Source organism: Peromyscus eremicus, chromosome 9, assembly GCF_949786415.1.
Source record: "Peromyscus eremicus chromosome 9, PerEre_H2_v1, whole genome shotgun sequence".
Lineage (NCBI taxonomy): Eukaryota > Metazoa > Chordata > Mammalia > Rodentia > Cricetidae > Peromyscus > Peromyscus eremicus.
In genome coordinates, this window is record NC_081425.1 from 71,323,984 (window position 1) to 71,342,636 (window position 18,653).

The 18,653-nt window shown below is 40.2% G+C and overlaps 1 protein-coding gene across 1 annotated transcript in view; it reads left to right on the forward strand.

Annotated features, from left to right (window-relative positions):
- Positions 1–18,653, forward strand: part of LOC131919483 (armadillo-like helical domain-containing protein 4) — a 106,486-nt gene that overhangs the window by 26,408 nt on the left and 61,425 nt on the right. The window contains exon 5 of the mRNA XM_059273712.1: positions 8,550–8,810. Within this exon, the coding sequence (XP_059129695.1) occupies positions 8,550–8,810 (261 nt within the window). The remainder of the gene's footprint in view (positions 1–8,549; positions 8,811–18,653) is intronic.

Genomic DNA, 18,653 nt, shown 5'->3' on the forward strand with positions numbered 1-18,653 from the left:
ATGACTGATGACCTCATCTTCTAAAATTATATATCATTTATTATGTACAACTGGGCCTTAATAATTATAATGAAATACATCTCCCTATGTAAGCCATTGTCTGGGTGGCAGGTAGATGACATGGTAATAGCAATGATCAAGACAGGAAGACAGTAGGAAGTGGAATGTGTTGCGGGGAGATGGTTTATATTGTCAGGAGGAACATCTGAGCTTAGTGGTACCAGATCTAAGAAAAGCTCAGTCTTTTCACTGTTAGGTGAAACATTCTGATTTGTGTGTGTTAGGAATCAATTCAGATGTTTATCTGTTGTAAGTGATTATCTAATTTTTGGAGGCAGAATCCTACAATGTAGCCCAGGTTGAACACACTCATGATCTTTCTGCCTCAACTTTCTGAGTGCTGGGATTACAGGTGACACCAGGCCTGGCCTCAGTTTTATATTTATATTCTGCACACTCCAAATGAATCTGCTCTCCTATGCAGCGACAGTCAGTGTATGATGTCTCAATTTGTCATCTTTACATCCTGCTTAGGAGCAGGGTCAGCTCTTCCTGTCTAGTCATATGCACAATGGCCTCTTAGGGCCAGGTGTTGTGTAAAATTAAGTGCTTGTCTTTATAGTGACCCTTGTGTTTGCCTTCTCTTGCTGTTTGTGTGACCACTCAAGTCTAGTGTGTGTGTGTGTGTGTGTGTGTGTGTGTGTGTGTGTGTGTGTGTGTGTTTTACCCAAAATTGAGCATTTAAAACAGTGTGAATGAGGTGATAGTTCCCAATTACATTCTTCTAGAATTTGTGTAGATTTCATGGACGCCACTGAGGGATCACACATTATTTCACATCCTCGAAGGAATGTGCATGGACATTTGCACTCTATTAAGCCAGGGGAGCTCAGTATTCTTAAGTTATTCTTTAAATCATATTGGGAAATTGAGAAAAGGAGGGCACAGGGTATCAGTCTCTAGCACTGGCTGGAGTCGATTTATACAGTGTCATCTCCCCCATGCCACCTTCCCCAGTATGACAACAGGGTACAAATAACCTTTCCTTTAAAAGATGATGTCATACTCTTTTGACACGTTACACATAGTACAACTTTATAAAAACTACATTCAGTTTTCCTAAAGGAGTGTTTCAAGGAAGAGGCAATGCTTGGTCCTTAGTGTTGGGTCCAGTGAAGGGTATGACAAATTCTGTTTTCAAGAAGTGAAGGCTCACAGGTATAATAAATAAAATGAATCTCCACAAAGTAGTCCGTGCCCCTCATTTTGGAAAGGTTGACCTCTTTTACACTTTGAAGGGAAAATCTACTTAAATTGGAAATTTTGCAGTCAATAATCAGCCTGTCCAATCTGTAATTTATCTTTTGCATGGATGTGGAGTTTTATACCCAAGTTTTATTCATTTTATTAAAGAAAATATTCTTTTATGGTAACTAAGTTGCTGAAATCAAAGATTTTATATTGGATGGCTCAAGATGTGTGGATACAAGGCTAATGCAGCCTCTGTGCTTCTCCACAGCGCAGCTGGAGGAAGAGAATAGTCTTCTATTCTTGTTTCCAAGAGGCAGTTATCTGAATCAAGAGCAGATTGTTTAACAAGCAGAAGTTACAGTCTAGAAGCCACCGCTATTGCTGTAAGGGATCCCCACATTAAGATACTTTAATGTGGGCAGGAATTATAGCAGCTAGCGTGGGAACAGAGATCGTATGTGGTCAAGGCTGAAAGGAGGCTAGGTGTTCATTAACAACAGCCGGTGGTGTTGCTGCATAGAGTGGTCTCTTCAGTCCGTTAACCAGAGAGGGACAAGGATATGATCAAGAGCAAAACCCTTAGATTTAAAGAAAGGAAAATTAAATAAAGTAAAATAAATATTAAGACATTTTCAACTACTGTTTTTAAGTAGACAAATTGTCTTGTCTCAGACCTCTTCCTTTCTCAATAATATCACTTTAAATAGTGTTAAGGCGACTTTCAGGAAATTTTAAATTATATTTGCTGTTGCATGTTCAGTAGGAAGTTTGAAATTTAGTATTTTCAATGAAATTGTGCAGACAAATGTGGGAAGCTTCAATGACCATGTTTATTTGGCATTCACAAGAGCAGATTGAAGTGAACAGAAGTTTTTGAAGAAGGCAATGTCTAATAGGTAATATCGCTTGAGTTTAGTAATTTTTAATTAGCTTTTAGGTGTGTGTGTGTGTGTGTGTGTGTGTGTGTGTGTGTGTGTGTGTGTGATGTGCATGTGAAGACCAGATAACTTTGAGAATTCATTCTCTCCTTCCATCATGTGGGACCCAGGATTCAAACTCAGGTCATCAAACTTGCTTGTCAGCAAGTGCCTTTACTCCGAGTCCTCTCACCACCCCATGAGTATTTACCGAATTTTAAAAGATACCTCAGATAGCAGATGTTCTTATAATTAATTGAAACTTGATAATTTGAAAGTGGAATTTGAATATCAAAAGAATCTCTTACTCAATTTGTCAGGTCTACCTCAAGGATATATACTATTGATCATTCTTAAAGGTACGGTACTTGGATTTCAGTTTTTGACAGAAAACCTGTAGGCTTTAACATAACAAGATGACTAAGTCTTGGGTAAATGAGTTTATAAGTAGACAGAAAAGTCTCTAAGAAATGTACTCTAGCTTGGTTTTGAGGGAAAGATGTGGATTATTTCTGAAAAAAAAAGAATTCCCAATAGAAACCCACAGTCATCTTATACATTAGAATTAAACAAACCTGTGACTTGTAACGAGTGCCAACGAGATGACAAGGAGACGGTTCATCATTAACTGAGGGTAGCAGAAAAGACAACTGAGGCACTGTGGGGACTACACTGTCTGACACATAATGTGCAGAGACATGAAGAATGAAGTCACAAACACAATCGAGTAACACGAGACTAAAAATGACCAAGCAGATGGCATGGAGAGCGTGAGGAGGAGAAAGGGAGACTCTTAAAATCCGGATCCGAAGGAACAAATTCAGAAAAAAAAGACAGATTACTTCCAAAGAAAAAACAGACAGAGAATGGACGTCACAGCAGAATACTGGAATGTAAACCAGAAGACAGAATGCTGTCGCCAAAGTGCTGAGAGAAGTGGGTAGCTGAGAATTATGTTCCCATGCTTTTAAGAAAAATGGACTTTAAAAAAATGAACTACTAACAAAGGAAGAAATACAATCCTGGCAGGAAGACTGAGATTCAGGAAGAACTAGGAAGCAAATAAATCAGTGAACATGTATAGAAAATATAACCATTATACTTTATGATGTAGGAGGAGAGAACAGAACCAAAATAGTGGAGAGCAATATAAATCAGGAAGGTATCCTAAGAAGGAAAGTGTTCTAAAGCCCTTTAAAAATATTTACTTGGTTTGTTTATGTGTATGTATACAATTATAAAGATTTAGTTTTAGTGTGTGTGTGTGTGTGTGTGTGTGTGTGTGTGTGTGTGTGTGTGTGTGTGTGTGTTGTATAAACAGGTGCATGGGACTTGACTTTAGAGGCTGGATCCTTCTGGATTTGAAGTTAAAGGTGTTGGTGGGCCATCTGACATGGGTGCCAGGGACTGAACTTGGGCCTCTGCAACTGCACTATGGTGTCTTAACCTCATCACCAGCACTTCAGCCCTCGTGCAAGAATATTAATCACATTCTAATTCCTAGTGCAATGCTGAGGTTATTATATTAGGAAGCTTGTAACACACATATGGGTATGTATATATGTATGCTATTCATATTGAAATTTTATATTAAGCTTCATAACATACATATGCACAAATATTTGATATATCTTATGTACGATAAAAATATAAAGGTGGGAATATTTAAGATCTTAGAAATGTTAGGCGATATATCAAATTCTCAATGAGCTAGTGCCCTGAGGTGACAGATTTTGTGACATTTGGGAATGTCTGAGGTTCCTCAGCATCCTCTACTCTTAGAGAGCCATCTGCTGGAGAATGGCTTCATATCCTCAGAACAAATTTCCTTGTCGGCTTTTAAGTTTCACACTCAATTTCGTGCTCAACTTAAGAACAATCTGGATATAAAAGCAGTACCATTCCCAGGGCTTTAGTTATTCTCATGTGTGGAATTTCTTTTTAGAGACATTGCTTTTAATTAAAACAAATTTATTCAATTTATTAAGATTATCTGTGTGTGAATGTGCATGCATATGACACATATGAGTGTGAGTTTGTGCATGCCATAGTGCGTGTGTGTGTGTGTGTGTGTGTGTGTGTGTGTGTGTGTGTGTGTGTGTATGGTCAAAAAACAACTCATGGGAGCTTGTTCTCTCCTTCCATCATGGGTTCAGGGACTGAACTCAGATCATCAGGTTTGTGTGACAAGCGCTTTTACCCACTGAACTGTCTTTGCTGAACCCTTAATTTGGGATTTAAAAACAATCTATTGGCATTGGGTTCCCAGATACCTGTAAACATGTCTTCATTTGAGAGATGTTCCCATTCTTCAGAGGGACATGGCAGAGACTAATACAACTGAGCTCCGGGAAGTTCCCTTCTTCACGGTAGCCGTCTGCTCTCTCTCGTGCATCATTATTACCTTAGGTCCTGTTTTCAGCTTAGAAAGGGGAAGGGAAAGTCACTGAAAAGAGATCTTTGCCTCATGAAACTAATGAGCAAATAGGCTAAAGGTGAGGATTCATATGAAAAAAATGGCTGCTCTAAGAAGGCAGGAGGAACAGGTGAGGAGTGGTGCAGAGTCAGGCAGGCAGGACAGGCTGGGGACACGTGTTCCTGATCTGGTACCTTTCCTCGTGCTGGGATGACACATCCACAAGGGTTCTTCACTCCTGTGATGTGTTAATGACAGCCTGGAGATGCTCGCTATGTGATGGTCTTTCAGACATGAAAAAATAAATAAATAAAAGTGTCTACATGAGAGATCCTGGGTCAGTCTTTGCTGAGGTCTGCCTATGGAGGTCAGTGAAATTTGTTCCTGTCTAGTCCTGAGAAAAACTAAAGCTTGGTTTTGGTGACCACAGACTGAAGTTATGTTTGTAATTAATAATAAAAACAAGCTCTAACCAAGAGGGGTAACTATTCTGGGTTTGAAAAAAACTCATTTAAAGCACTACTCTGATATTATTTGAGCACCCAATGTGGTTATTAAGGGAGCAGCCTACAAGTAAAACAGCCTGTAAATTTCTTCCCTGTTCAGCTAACAATGTGAATTCCTAGAATATTGCTGGCAAGGCTTTTGAGTTGCTCAGAGACTTAAACCCTCAGCAGAACAAAGGACTGGTGTGGGCTATGAAGCTGCTGCTAAGATGTTCTATCAGAGAGAAGCCAGACAGATGAAATTTGCTTAGAGAGCTTATTGTCTAGACACATCCCCCTCCCTCCTGGCCATGTGTAACAACACGTTTCTTTTTCTTCAAATTGGAACATATCACTCATTGTCACGAGGCATTGTTACCTGACACTGTTGGTTAATGTTTTAGTGTTCTTTTCCTTCCTTCATCCCTCCCTTCTTCTCTCCCTTTCTTCCTTCCTTAAGAAACAGGGTTTCATGTAGCCCATAGCAACTTCCAACTCCCTATGTAGCTAAGAATGACCTTGAACTTCTGAAACTCCTGCCTTCATCTCCCAAGTGCCGATATTGCAAGCATGCGTTACCACACTAGCTTTATGTGGTAGTGGAGATCAAACCAGGACTTCACCAGTGCTAGGCAATAACACTCTGTGGACTGAGGTACATCCCAACCTGACAGTTTTCACTTTCAACTATTGTAGTTCATTTTAGTCATAACAAGCTAAGAGGAGCAAGGACCTTGCTGTGGGATGGTCTGTATGTCAAATGTGTTGCTGATTGGTCAATAAATAAATCACTGATTGGCCAGTGGCCAGGCAAGAAGTATAGGTGGGACTAACAGAGAGGAGAATTGAGAGAACAGGAAGCTGGGTGAGGGAGACACTGCCAGCTGCCACCATGACAAGCCGCATGTGAAGATGCCAGTAAGCCACGAGCCATGTGGCAAGGTATAGATTTATGGAAATGGATTAATTTAAGCTGTAAGAACAGTTAGCAAGAAGCCTGCCTCGGCCATACAGTTTGTAACCAATATAAGTCTCTGTGTTTACTTGGTTGGGTCTGAACGACTGTGGGACTGGCGGGTGACAAAGATTTGTCCTGACTGTGGGCAAGGCAGGAAAACTCTAGCTACAGGACCTCGTCCCTGTTGCAATCTGTTGATAACTTCCACATTGCAACCTTCCCTGGACTTGCAGTCTTTGCATGTGGATGTCATTGGCATGGCCATCACACTATGTGTCTCAAATCACGTTCTTAAATTCGCATATCATCTTTGCATTCCCATTGGTGATGTGGGATCTCCCTCCCACTTGTGTCTCATATAATAATAATCAGCAAGGATCTATCTCCAAATTATAACACCAGTCCTCAGCAGATCTGTATCATATTACTTTCCGGCACCATTGCTCATTCCCTAAGTTCTAAGAGCCTCTTCATAGGTTTCCTTCTCTCTGTGCTCAGTTAAGGTCATTCTCTGTCTTGTAGCCTGAGTCATTTTGAAGAGATGTAAGTCTGTTAAGCCCCATCTTTTCCAATATCCTCAGTGTCCCCTCGCTCCATCCCCAGTCCTCAGTGACCTCTTTGCTAGTCTCTGAACACAGCCTGTGCACACCACATTAAAGCTCTTGGTGTTACTAGCCCTTCTTCTGGGGCTGCTCTTCCTGTAAATATTGATCTCCGTTACACAAGAGAATTTCTTATCTTGGTACACAATCCTTATATTATGAGAAAAGCTTTCCTCCATTTCACCATTTGAAATAATAGTGTTTTCTATCTTCCTGACAGTGTTCATCAGATTGCAGTCTCTGTACCTGATACTGGATCCATGTTTGCTCTATGTCTTCTTGAGGGAAAGATCAGCTCTTGGGAATCAGAACCTCTATCTCTGGTGCCAGAAACAGCTTCCATCTGATGCTCGATAAGAATCTGTTAAAATTTGACAACAGTTACATGTACTTGATCCTACAAACTTGAGGCTCATATATGAACAGAGGAAGAAAAACTTTATCTTTTGTGGTTCTAGGAGTTGATCTCAGGACCTTTCACACACCAGGCATGTGCTCTTCCACTTAGCAGCATACCAGTGAAGAATTAATATGTTGACAAGCTTGAAAATCGTTAAATGATAAAAGACAAGGAGTATGTATAGTTGTCTGGAAATAGAAAATATTACAATGAAGGATGGTGGGTGGCTTTAGTTTTTTTGTTCTCCTGTCTTCTCTGCCCTCTGAGGAGAATTCCTTGCCACAGTGACTCTTAAGTTAATATCTCAGGAGAGACACAAAGAAAGCCTTAGGTGAGTTTTGCCATCAGTCATTGGCTTTATGGGCTCAATCCACACTGAAGAGGGGACATGAATATTCCTGAAAAATTAAAGTCGGTGAAACCAATTACATTAAGATTCTTAGGTCCCTCAGTCCACTCCACCTGAAGCACCAAGAAGGCTCAGTTGTAAAAATTAACTCTTAACAATGCTAGTGATGTTTTCTCACAGGTGATGGACATCCTTGGTGAAAATCCCATTTCATAACTTCCTTTAGCACTGGATTGAGGATATTTTTGCAATGATTTCTAGATTTTTGGTTTATTCTCCTACATGTAGAGTGCATTCTAAGTTCATCTGCCTCTCATGTGACATTGCTGAATTCTATTCATTGAGAAGATGCAAGAGAGGTATATCAAAATAATGAATTTTCTTCTTTAATAATATTATGCAAAAAAGACGGAAATAATTTCTTTTGTGTTCTTTGATATGTCCCTGTAATTTCTAACAGATAAACATTTTATGACCTCCAGAAAACATAAATGTTTCCTGGCCTTGGAAATATAAATTAGTTATAAACTCACTGTTCCTGTTTTAATTTGCCTTCTATTCCTGACCTAGGGCAACTGAAGAGACTAAATCCATTTCATGTTTTACCATGAAGGAAATCAAAGCAGTAACTTAAGGCAGGAACCTGGAGACAGGACGCTGAAGCAGAGGGCAAGGAGGAGTGCTACTCACTGGCTTGCTCCTCATAGCTGGCTCAGTCTGCTTTTTATACAACTCAGGATCACTTGCCCAAGGATAGTAGAGCACACAGTGGGCTGGTCCCTCCCACACCAATCATGAATCAAGAAATTGTCCCACAGATTTGCCTGCAGGCCAATCTTAGCAAAGCATCATCCAGTTGAGGGTCATTCTTCCTTGATGATTCTAGCATGTGTCATATAACAAAAACCTAACAGCCACAATTCCTACACTTTAATTCCCAATAACTATGGTGGTTATCTTCTGTAACAGTGGTGTTGAAAGTTTAAATCACTGGTTATATAGAAGGTATATAACTCATAAAGCTCAGATTGCCCAATGTCGACTTTAACAATTGGTTTTAAAAGGCAAACATGATTATTTTGTAGCGTTTGTATCACTTCAAAAGACTAATGTGTTTGAGTACATGCTCAGTGCATATCTTCAAGTTTCCCTTTGATTTATGTTTGTCCAGAAGCAGAAGATGAGGAGGATGAGGAGGATGAAGAAGATGAAGATGAAGAAGAGGAGGAGGAGGAGGAAGAAGATGAGGAAGATAAAGAAGCAGACTCCTTGTACAAGGACTTCGATGGTGATACGGAGCTGCCGGGGTTTACTCTCCCTGGAATCACATCCCAGAAACCTGACGTAGAGCCAGGAAGCATGGCCCTACTAGAGGTAGCAACCTACCAGGTGCCAGAAACCATGGAGTGGGAGCAGCAGAATCAAGGTCTAGGTAAGTGTCCTTTGACTAATCTTTTCCTTTCCCTTGCCTAAGGTTTCATTTCACTGGCATCTATTAGAGAGAAACATAATCTGCTTACGGTTATGGGTGTTTATTTGTGGTTTTATTTGTGGAAAATTATCAGTTACTTCCTCCAGGATTTTAGATCTGCGCTTTTTACATAACTGAATCCAATTCCCCATTGCCCATTACTAGTCTGGTTACTTGATGTTTTGGAAGGATCTCCATTTTTTCTTTCCCATAGAAAGCCTTCCCATGGAAGGAGGGATACATAACCAGGGTCCTAACCAAGCAGTTCACATGGATTAGAGCCAGGGAATGAATGGATTTTTATCACCCTCTGTCCTGTCAATATTTGTTCCCTAGAAGTTTCTATCCTGGTACTGGTACTGGGTTAGTCATTTGGGAAGCTTGGGACTTTTCATTGTAAATACAATCTCACTCCAAAGTCACATGTCCAGCCACCACGTGCCTCTTTCTCTTTGAGTGGTTCAGGTTGCTATGATAGACTCTGAGCTTATGGGCTGGATCCTACCTCTACAGTATCTTTCCTGCTGTACCGAAGCTTCCAAGTCATCCATTTCCTCTAATTGCTGGAAGATGCTGTTGATCCCTAAGTAAGAGACTCACTCTCCTGATGTGTGGTGAATAACATTTTCATCAAAAAAATCCTGCCTCTAAATTACTCTGAGTCTTTAACAGCTGGGACAGACATTAAGTATAAGAGTCATCGAGCCACCTCTGGAGTTATTTCTTTCAAACCTTGACTGTGGATTTTGGATATTGTTCTTGATGTAATTCTGGGCTTATCATTTTGTAGTTGGTGTAAAAGTTGTAGAGAATGTATAGATGAGATTTGCTATGTACTATGCACATAATTAGGAGAGATCACACTGGATAATGGCTCTCTAGAGTATAGACAGAGCTTGTAACTTTTCATATAGTGCTTACTGAATTATTTCCTGAAAAAATACATCAGGTATCGGGCAATAATTATTTAAGATACATAATATAAGGATCAGGGGTGGTGGCACATAGCTTTAATTCCAGTATTCAAGAAATAGAGACAGGTGAATTCCATCTATATTGTGAAGCTCTGGACAACTAGGGCTATATATTAAGGCATCCTCTCTCTCTCCCATATATATTTAATATATGACTACAAATTATTAATAAATTATTATGTTAATATATGTGTGTGTTCTACAAGGGTGTTAAAAGCTTATAAAGGTATTAAAATATAACAAAATATAAAATAAACACAGAATAATATGAACATTAATTTGTGAACAAATATTATTTTGAAATGCTTCTGACAAACAGATTTATAAAGAATGAAATAGAATACAAAAATATAAAGAGAATTTGTTACCAAATATGCTAAAGACAAATACAACAATATCTACATGAAGTGATTCTTCATGTCAAGGCATTGTCATATGACAGTATCATGTATAGTTAAATAGCTGCAATGGCTTGAATGTGAAATGTGTCCCACAGGCCAGTCTGAACCCTTGATGTCTAGGCAGTGGTGGGCTTTGTGGGTTATATGTGGTCATAAGTCCCTTCCTTTACTCTGCTTCCTGTCTACCTTGATGCGAACTGTCCCATCATGCTTTTCTGCCATGATGACTTCATCCCCTGCCTCCCTTCAATTGTTTCTGTCCCATATTCTGTCACGGCAGTGGAAAAAGTAACCACACAAGTCTTTGCTTGTGACTATACAGTGTGATGAGGATGAGTATTTGAGACTTTGCTGTTTAGTTAGAGAGACAGGAGAAAGATTACCTTCCTACAAAAGTAAGTAGGCTGTTCAGGAATGGTGGTGTGCACCTATAATCCCAACACTCAGAAGGCAGAGACAGGAAGGTTGAAGTTTGAGGCAAGCCTGGACTATAAAGCCAGTTTGAGATCAATCTGAACTCCATAGCTAGAACTTGTATCTGAAATCGCAACCCAAATAAAAGAAATTAACAGAAAAGCAGCAGGTAGGTCATCTATGTCTGGGGTTTGGTCAAGGAAATGAACTCTCCTCACTTAGGAAGTGGTTTGCCATGTATGAGTTAGTATAAGCATCTGGAAGGACTGTGGAGCTCAGGAGAAGGTGGAAAGCCTTCAGTTCAATGCTGCAATGATTACTCGGGTTGTGTTCTAACCATGTCCCTAAATACAAATTTTTATTGAAAGCAAGCAAAATTTTAAGAGATTATTTTATTGATTTACGTATTACGTATGTAAATTGTATCCACTGTGTAATTCAATGAAGTGCAGTTTTTAATTATTTTCTTTTTCTCTTTTTTTTTTTTAAACTTTTACAAGGTCTCTGTAGCCCAGGCTGGCCTCAGACTCATGGTTTTTCTGCCTAGCTTCTCAAGTGCTGGGATTACACGTGTGTGCCACTGCACTCAGCTAGTTCAATGGGTTTTCTAGTTGTCACCCATGCTCTCCTCCCACAGTCAACATGCAGAACATGTCCATCACCCACCCAATGCCCTTTGCCCCAATGAACCACTCATCTACTTTTAAACTTATTCATTTACTTTCAATATATTGTTTTCATTTGTGCTAATGTGTGTGTGTGTGTGTGTGTGTGTGTGTGTGTGTGTGTGTGTGTGTGTGCGTGCGTGCGTGCCATGTATGTGCAAGCACCCACCATAAAAGCTAGAAATCATTGGATCGCTTGGATCTGGGGCTACAGGCAGTTCTGAGCCATCTGATGTAGATTCTGTGAACTGAACTCTGGTCTTCTGAAAGACCAGGAAAGTGCTCTTAATGTTGAGCCATGTCTCAATCTTCTTTACATATATTTTATTTTGTTTATTAATATTGTGTGTATGATGTATGTGGGAGCGTGCATGTGCCTATGTCATGACACACATGTGGAGGTCAGAGAACAATTCTGTGGATTTTGTTTTCTCCTTCCATCTTAATGTGGGTTCTAGGGATTGAACTCCAGTCATTGGGCTTGCTTGGCAAGCAACTTTACCTGTTGAGCCACCTCTCTGGCTCACATTGATCTACTTTTTTTGTATAGTGAAGTTTACTTTTTTTTTTTTTTTTTTTTGGTTTTTGGTTTTTCGAGACAGGGTTTCTCTGTGTAGCTTTGCACCTTTCCTGGATCTCGCTCTGTAGTCCAGGCTGGCCTCGAATTTACAAAGATCCTCCTGGCTCTGCCTCCCGAGTGCTGGGATTAAAGGCGTGTGCCACCACCGCCCAGCTAGAAGTTTACATTTTTAAGAGTTTTATGTGAACGGGTCCTGGTATTGCTTCAGTGACTTTTTCTGCAGAGATGTGATCACGCATATACTCACTCTACATGGGGTACCGACAACAGACTAATGGAGTGGTTCTGTTGAATCAATGTGCCTGGCTAATTAATGAGTTTAATTGGCTTTCTCACAGTTGTGTACGGGAGGAGTTACTTACAGGAGTACAAGTGATCTCCACACAGTTGCATCACTGAGAAGTTGCCCCCCAGCGTGGATGATAACCCTCTAAAAGCTGCACAGATGGAATGCCCCCTCTATAACCTGTCACCTCCCTATATCTCCTCCCAAGTCTACGTGCAGCTAGGGGGGAAGTGCAGGTTGGTCTGAGTGGCCGTAACCTCAGGTCAGGGGTTGATAATGCTTCTCTCACTCTTTCTGTGGGGGACCTTCAACAGTGTGGATCCTGCTCAGGAATGTCTGCAGGTAACCACAGCTAATCTGAATAAAATGACAAAGACTATGCTATGGCTAGGGGACAGTGTTCCATGACAGCTGCTTACTATTTTATTTCTGGCTTTTTTTCCCCTTGGTGTAGTGATCTTGAGATTCAACTATGTCATGTTCATCAGTATTTTTTCCTTATTATGGTGGGAGTAGTATTCTGTTGTATGATTCTGTCACATTTATTTAATAAGTCACCATTCATAACCAGTTGAGTTGTTCCTAGTTTTGTTTAATAACAATTGAAATAGTGAGTTATATAAGGTATAAGGCTTAGGACAAATGGCTATATTTTTCTTTCTTTTGTTATTATTATTATTATTATTATTATTATTATTATTATTATTATTGTGATTTTTCAAGACAGGGTTTCTCTATTTAGTCCTGGCTGGTTGTCCTGGAACTCACTCTCTAGACCAGGCTGGCCTCAAACTCACAGAGATTCACCTGCTTCTGCCTCCTGAGTGCTGAGATTAAAGGTGTGCACCTTTAACCACCACTGCCATGAAAGGACAAATAGCTTTTATGTCCTTTTTCCTGATACTATTGCTTAAGCAGAACTTTAAAGTTTCATAAATAAGTGATACCCATTTAGTGAATGGTTAGCCTTTTTAAAAAATTACATTTATTTAAGTGTGTGTGTGTGTGTTTGTGTGCGTGTGTGTGTGTGTGTGTGTGTGTGTGTGTGTGTGTGTAAGTACAAACCACCACAGCCCATATGTTGAGGTCAGGGGACAACATGTGTGAATTGGTTCTTTCCTTCCACCATGTGAGTTCTGGGGATCAAACATAGGTCACCAGGATTGAAAAAAAAGTGACTTTATCTGCTGAGCCAACCTGACAGCCTGATTTGTTAGCTTTTGTTTGATTTCCCTAGTCCTGAGTGTTTTCTTAAAGATTTACTTTCTTTTTAATTGTGGTTATTGGTGTGTATCTGTGGAGGGAGGTGGTGTATATACACATGAGTATAGATGCCATAGAAGCCAGAAGAGATGATTGAATTCCCTGGAGCTAGTTATATGTTGTCCAGTGTGGGTGCTGGCAACCAAACAGGTCCTGTGGAAGAGCAGCAAGTGTTCCTTGCCACTGAACCATCTCTCTTGCCCTTTGATTTTTTTAAGCAGTGTTTTTTTCTTACTATATTAATTTACTATTTTTCTAGAGATCTCTTATGTTTTATTACCATTGACTTTCCAGTAAGTTAATTTCATCAGACTGTTATTAGCATTGCAGAGTTTGTGGAAACTCAAAACAAGAAATGTGCTGTGGATATCGCTCTGTATGCTGTGCTGATTGGCCAGTAGCCAAGCAGGAGTATAGGCGGGATAAGCAGAGAAGGAGAAGCATGGGAAGGCTGGAAGGCTGAGTCAGGAGACATCAGCCCGCCGCCCAGGGAGCAGCATGAAATGGTGCACAGGTAAAGCCATGGAACATGTGGCAACATATAGATTAACAAAATGGGCTGAGTTTAAATGTAAGAGCTAGTCAGTGGTAGGCTTGAGCTAATGGCTGAGCAGTTTTAATTAACATAAGTCTCTGTGTGTTTACTTGGGTCTGAGAGGCTGCAAACCATGGAGCCACGGGAGCCAGACAGGACCAGGAAAACTTTCAGCGACAGGAATGATTCCTTAAATCTGGGCCTTCTTCCACTGGAGAAAGATTGTGATTGAATAGTGTCTGAGTCTAGAATTCTACTAGCCCAACTTTTTCCTGAATTGTTTCTTTATATCTTTAAATTAACTGTGGGGTAATATTAATTGATCTACTGTCCTAAGTACCTTCAAGTCAGGTCCTTATTCCTGGTACATTTTGTGATCGGTAGAATAATGACTTCCCAAAGAAGCACATGCCTAATCTCAAAAGGCTTTAGGTATTTTATTTTATGTGGAAAAGGGAAGTATCTTGAGATGGGAGTTGGGACATTAGTCTGGAAAGGAGTGTTCTCAGTGTACTCATGTGGGTAACATGTTGGGGGCATAACTCAGTTGGTAGAGTGCTTGTTAGCATAGAGGAAAAGTCCAAGGTTTGATATTAGCACTGCATAAACTGGGCATGGTGGTGCATGCCTGCAATCTAAACACTTTGAAAGAGGAGACAGGAGGACCAGAAGGTCAAAGTTATCCTAGGCTACATAAGGCTAGCCTGGGATACATGAGACCCTGTCCAAACAATAACAACAATAAAGGAAAACCCACAACCCTCCACAGATGAACAAACAGAGAAAAGAAACTCAGAGTGTCAGAGTCAGAGAAGGAGATGTGATTGAGGAAGTAAATATTGGAATGATGTGGCCCCAAGGGAAGAAATACTTGAAATTCCTAGAACAGTGTAGCTGGAGAGTTTTCTCTCTGGGTCCCACCAAGCCCCAGCAGTCCGACAGTCCACTTATAAAATAAACACACAGACACTTATATTATGTTTGGCCTAATGGCTCAGGCTTCTTGTTAACTGTTCTTATATCTTAAATTAACCCATTTCTATAAATCTATACCTTGCCACATGGCTCGTGGCTTACCAGCATCTTCATATACTGCTTGTCATGGCGGCGGCTGGCAGTGTCTCCCTCTGCCTTCCTGTTCTCTCAATTCTCCTCTCTTTTAGTCCCACCTATACTTCCCGTCTGGCTACTGGCCAATCAGTGTTTTATTTATTGACCAATCAGAGCAACATATTTGACATACAGACCATCCCACAGTAGAACAGTGGTTCTCAACCTTCCTAATGCTGCGACCCTTAATATAGTTTGTCATGCTGTGGTGACCCTAACGGTAAAATTATTTTGTTGCTACTTCATAACTGTAGTTTTGCTACTGTTATGAATTATATTGTAAATATCTCATATACAGGATATCCAAAATGTGAGCCCTGTAAAAGGGTTGTTTGACACCCAAATGGGTTGTAATCCACAGGTTGAGAATCACTGCCCTAGAAGATGGAAAAGCCAATAAAATAGATTCCTCTCTAGCTCACAGAAGGAATGTAGTTCTGTCAACATTGATTTGAGCCCAGTCAGGTCTATCCTGGACTTTTGACCTCTAAAATTATGATGTAATTAGTTTGTGATGTTTTAAGGCCCTGATTTTGTGTTAACTTGTTACAACAGTAAGAAGAAACATATACAGGTTCTAATAACTACTTAATGAGCGCCACAATTTTGAAAGTAGAACTGTATGTCACCAATAGGAAGCATGTAGACATTTTAATCTTAGTTCTACTTTTTTCTCACAGTAAATCAGCAAAAATGCAAATATGCAAAGACCCTTCACAAAAAAATCCCACTTATTACAATAGTGATTTGGATGGATGCCTGATTCATGCCTGTTTCTAAGTAGGTTATTTTATTTACAGACTACCACATATTCTTTTGTAATAGGAATGATACTCCAAAGCAAAGGCTAAAATCAATATAATTATAATTCTTTTTAAATGAACAGATTGAAGTAGGTAGTTGGGATTGGCTAAAAATATAATGCAAAATCTTTACATAGATTATAATCAATTCCCACGAAGTCACAAGAACAGAAAATATAGATGACTTCCTAGAACAAAGCAGCAGATTTACAGACCCCCCCAGTTTTCTGAAATTCTGTCTTCTGCATGGCCATATGCCTATTGCTCTGCGTGCATAGAGCTCTGCCTCCACCAGTATTCACCTTTACAGGAAGTGGATGAGATCAAGCCACATGTCCACCTGGGCAGGGGAAATACATCCCACCTGGTGTAGGGGATGGAGTGGGTATCAGTCACCACCCATCAGTGATTTCCAGTGTACTCTCTGTCTTCATGTACATTTTTATCTGTGCCTCTTCTATCCTCTAAAGATTTCTGCAGCTAGTCTTGTTAAGCTAATATCTTTATTTTAAATATGCATTGAGTTCATAAATTCTGGGTGAAAGCTTAAATGTGGTATTAATTCATGTCTTTCCTCGTAAAAAGACTGTTTTGGCCATTTTAACATTTGATTGATGTTCTAGAGGAACGAGGTTTGAAAAGGCCATTAGTTAGCTCAGTGCTGAATTATTATAACGGTCTTCATTTTTATTTCAAAAAACCTGTGTGTCACATTGCAGTGGGCACTTGATTGAGAAAATATAACATTTTTGGAGTTCCTTTAAAAATCATTATAAATATTCAGTGAATGGTCTAAGGGTGAATGCTGGCAACCGATACATGGACAGCACTCAGTGTCTACTTTCTATGAGACATTCATTGAATCCCTACTGAATATGGGCTCTGTGCTTTGTAGATAGTGAAGGACTGACATGTTACCATCTCATAAATTATCCTGCAGCAGAGAACAGTCTCACAGATGTGAGGTTAGTGGCCAAGTAGTTCCACAGCAGGGGACAGAATGGTCACCATTGTTTTGCTTTGCTTCTAGTTGGCAGCCATCTGTGAGGTGTGACTTTAGGAGGGCACATTACTATCCACTCATTTATGCCACCTTTTCTAGTAGAGCAGTCCTTGGATTGGAGTAATGTGCCTTCAGAAGGCCCTAAGAAAACGCAGAATTGCTATCTGGATAGGTAACTCATTGCGAATTTCTCATGTGTTATACTCCACAAGGAATCACTTATCAATTGCCTTAGCTGGTAGTTTGCAAGATAAAAGGGAAAGGAACAGAGACTATCACACAGCTAAGACTGAATACTTAAATATCCTGCAGCATATGCTATGGCAGCAAGGAAGAGTTGCTTTCTAAGAGACAGTGGGAAGTGTGTTGTAGAATATTATTTTAAGGTGTTGTTACTTTTGTTCATGCTCTGGAACATATGTTTAATGATGCAAAGATGTGTTACTTTTGTTTGATTAAATAAAATTCACCTGTGGTCAGGAGACTGCATCAGCAGCTGACTGACAGGAAGTGGTAGGGAGGAGCCAGGAGGAGAAGGACTAGGGCTTTTGGGGAGACTCCAGCAAGGAAAGGTGAGCGACTTGTTATTCAGCCTCTCTGAGGAGCAGAAGTCCATCTCAACCTTTGAATCTTGAGTTCTTTGGAGGGACAGAGATTTAGATAAGTTCCATTGGTAGCTTTGAAAGAATCCGTGCCTCCAGCTATGGCCTTTGTAGCCATCTGCTGCTGGTAGCTGTGCAGTTAGTTGCTGATTAGGGTAGCCATGGCTTAAAAGGCAGCAACAGTTTTTAAAAAGGACAACAGAAGTGTTGAGAGTTACAGCAAATGTCGGTGCATTTGTGCATTTTGATGGAGGACATGGTAAGCTATGGCTTAAAACATTGTTCAGGAGGCTGCTAGGACCATTGCAATTAAATGTGTATATGGAATGAGAAGAAAGAAAGAAACCTTAGTGTAACTGGAAGTTTTCCTGTGTCCTGCCTGGTCTGCAGCTTCTCAGATCCAAGTAAACACACAGAGGCTTATAATAATTAAAAGTTCTCGGCTATTAGCTCAGGCCTACCACTGACTAGGCTCTTGCACTTAAACTCAGCCCATTTCTTTTAATCTATATACCACCACGTTTTCCGTGGCTTTACCTGTGTGCCATTACGTGCTGCTCCCTGGATGGCGGGATGGCGTCTCCTGACTCAGCCTTCCCCTTACCAGAATTCTCCTTGTCTGCTTATCCTGCCTATACTTCCTGCCTGGCTACTGGCCAATCAGTGTTTTATTAAACCAGTATACAAAAGCATTATCCCAAAGCACCTTAGTCCAACGTGAGGAGCACAAAGAGAGACAGCTGATTGGCCAAATCTCCCAGACCAAGGTCCTCAATCTTGGCTGCCTACTGTGGCTCACTTAGAGAACAATGAAAGACAGCTGGATGCTACACCTACGGAATAGTTGTCCTAGGTGCATTTGTAGGCAACTTTTCTCTTCTCCCCACCAGTTCTCAAATAACCAACATGGAAACTCAATATTAGTAGTAAATGCTTGGCTGATAGCTCAGGCTCATTACTTACTAGCTCTTACAACTGAAATTAATTCATTTTTTTCTTATCTAAGTTTTTTTTTTTGTTTTGTTTTGTTTTTTTTTTTTTGTTTTTTGTTTTTGTTTTTCAAGACAGGGTTTCTCTGTGTAGCTTTGCGCCTTTCCTGGGACTCACTTGGTAGCCCAGGCTGGCCTCGAACTCACAGAGATCCGCCTGGCTCTGCCTCCCGAGTGCT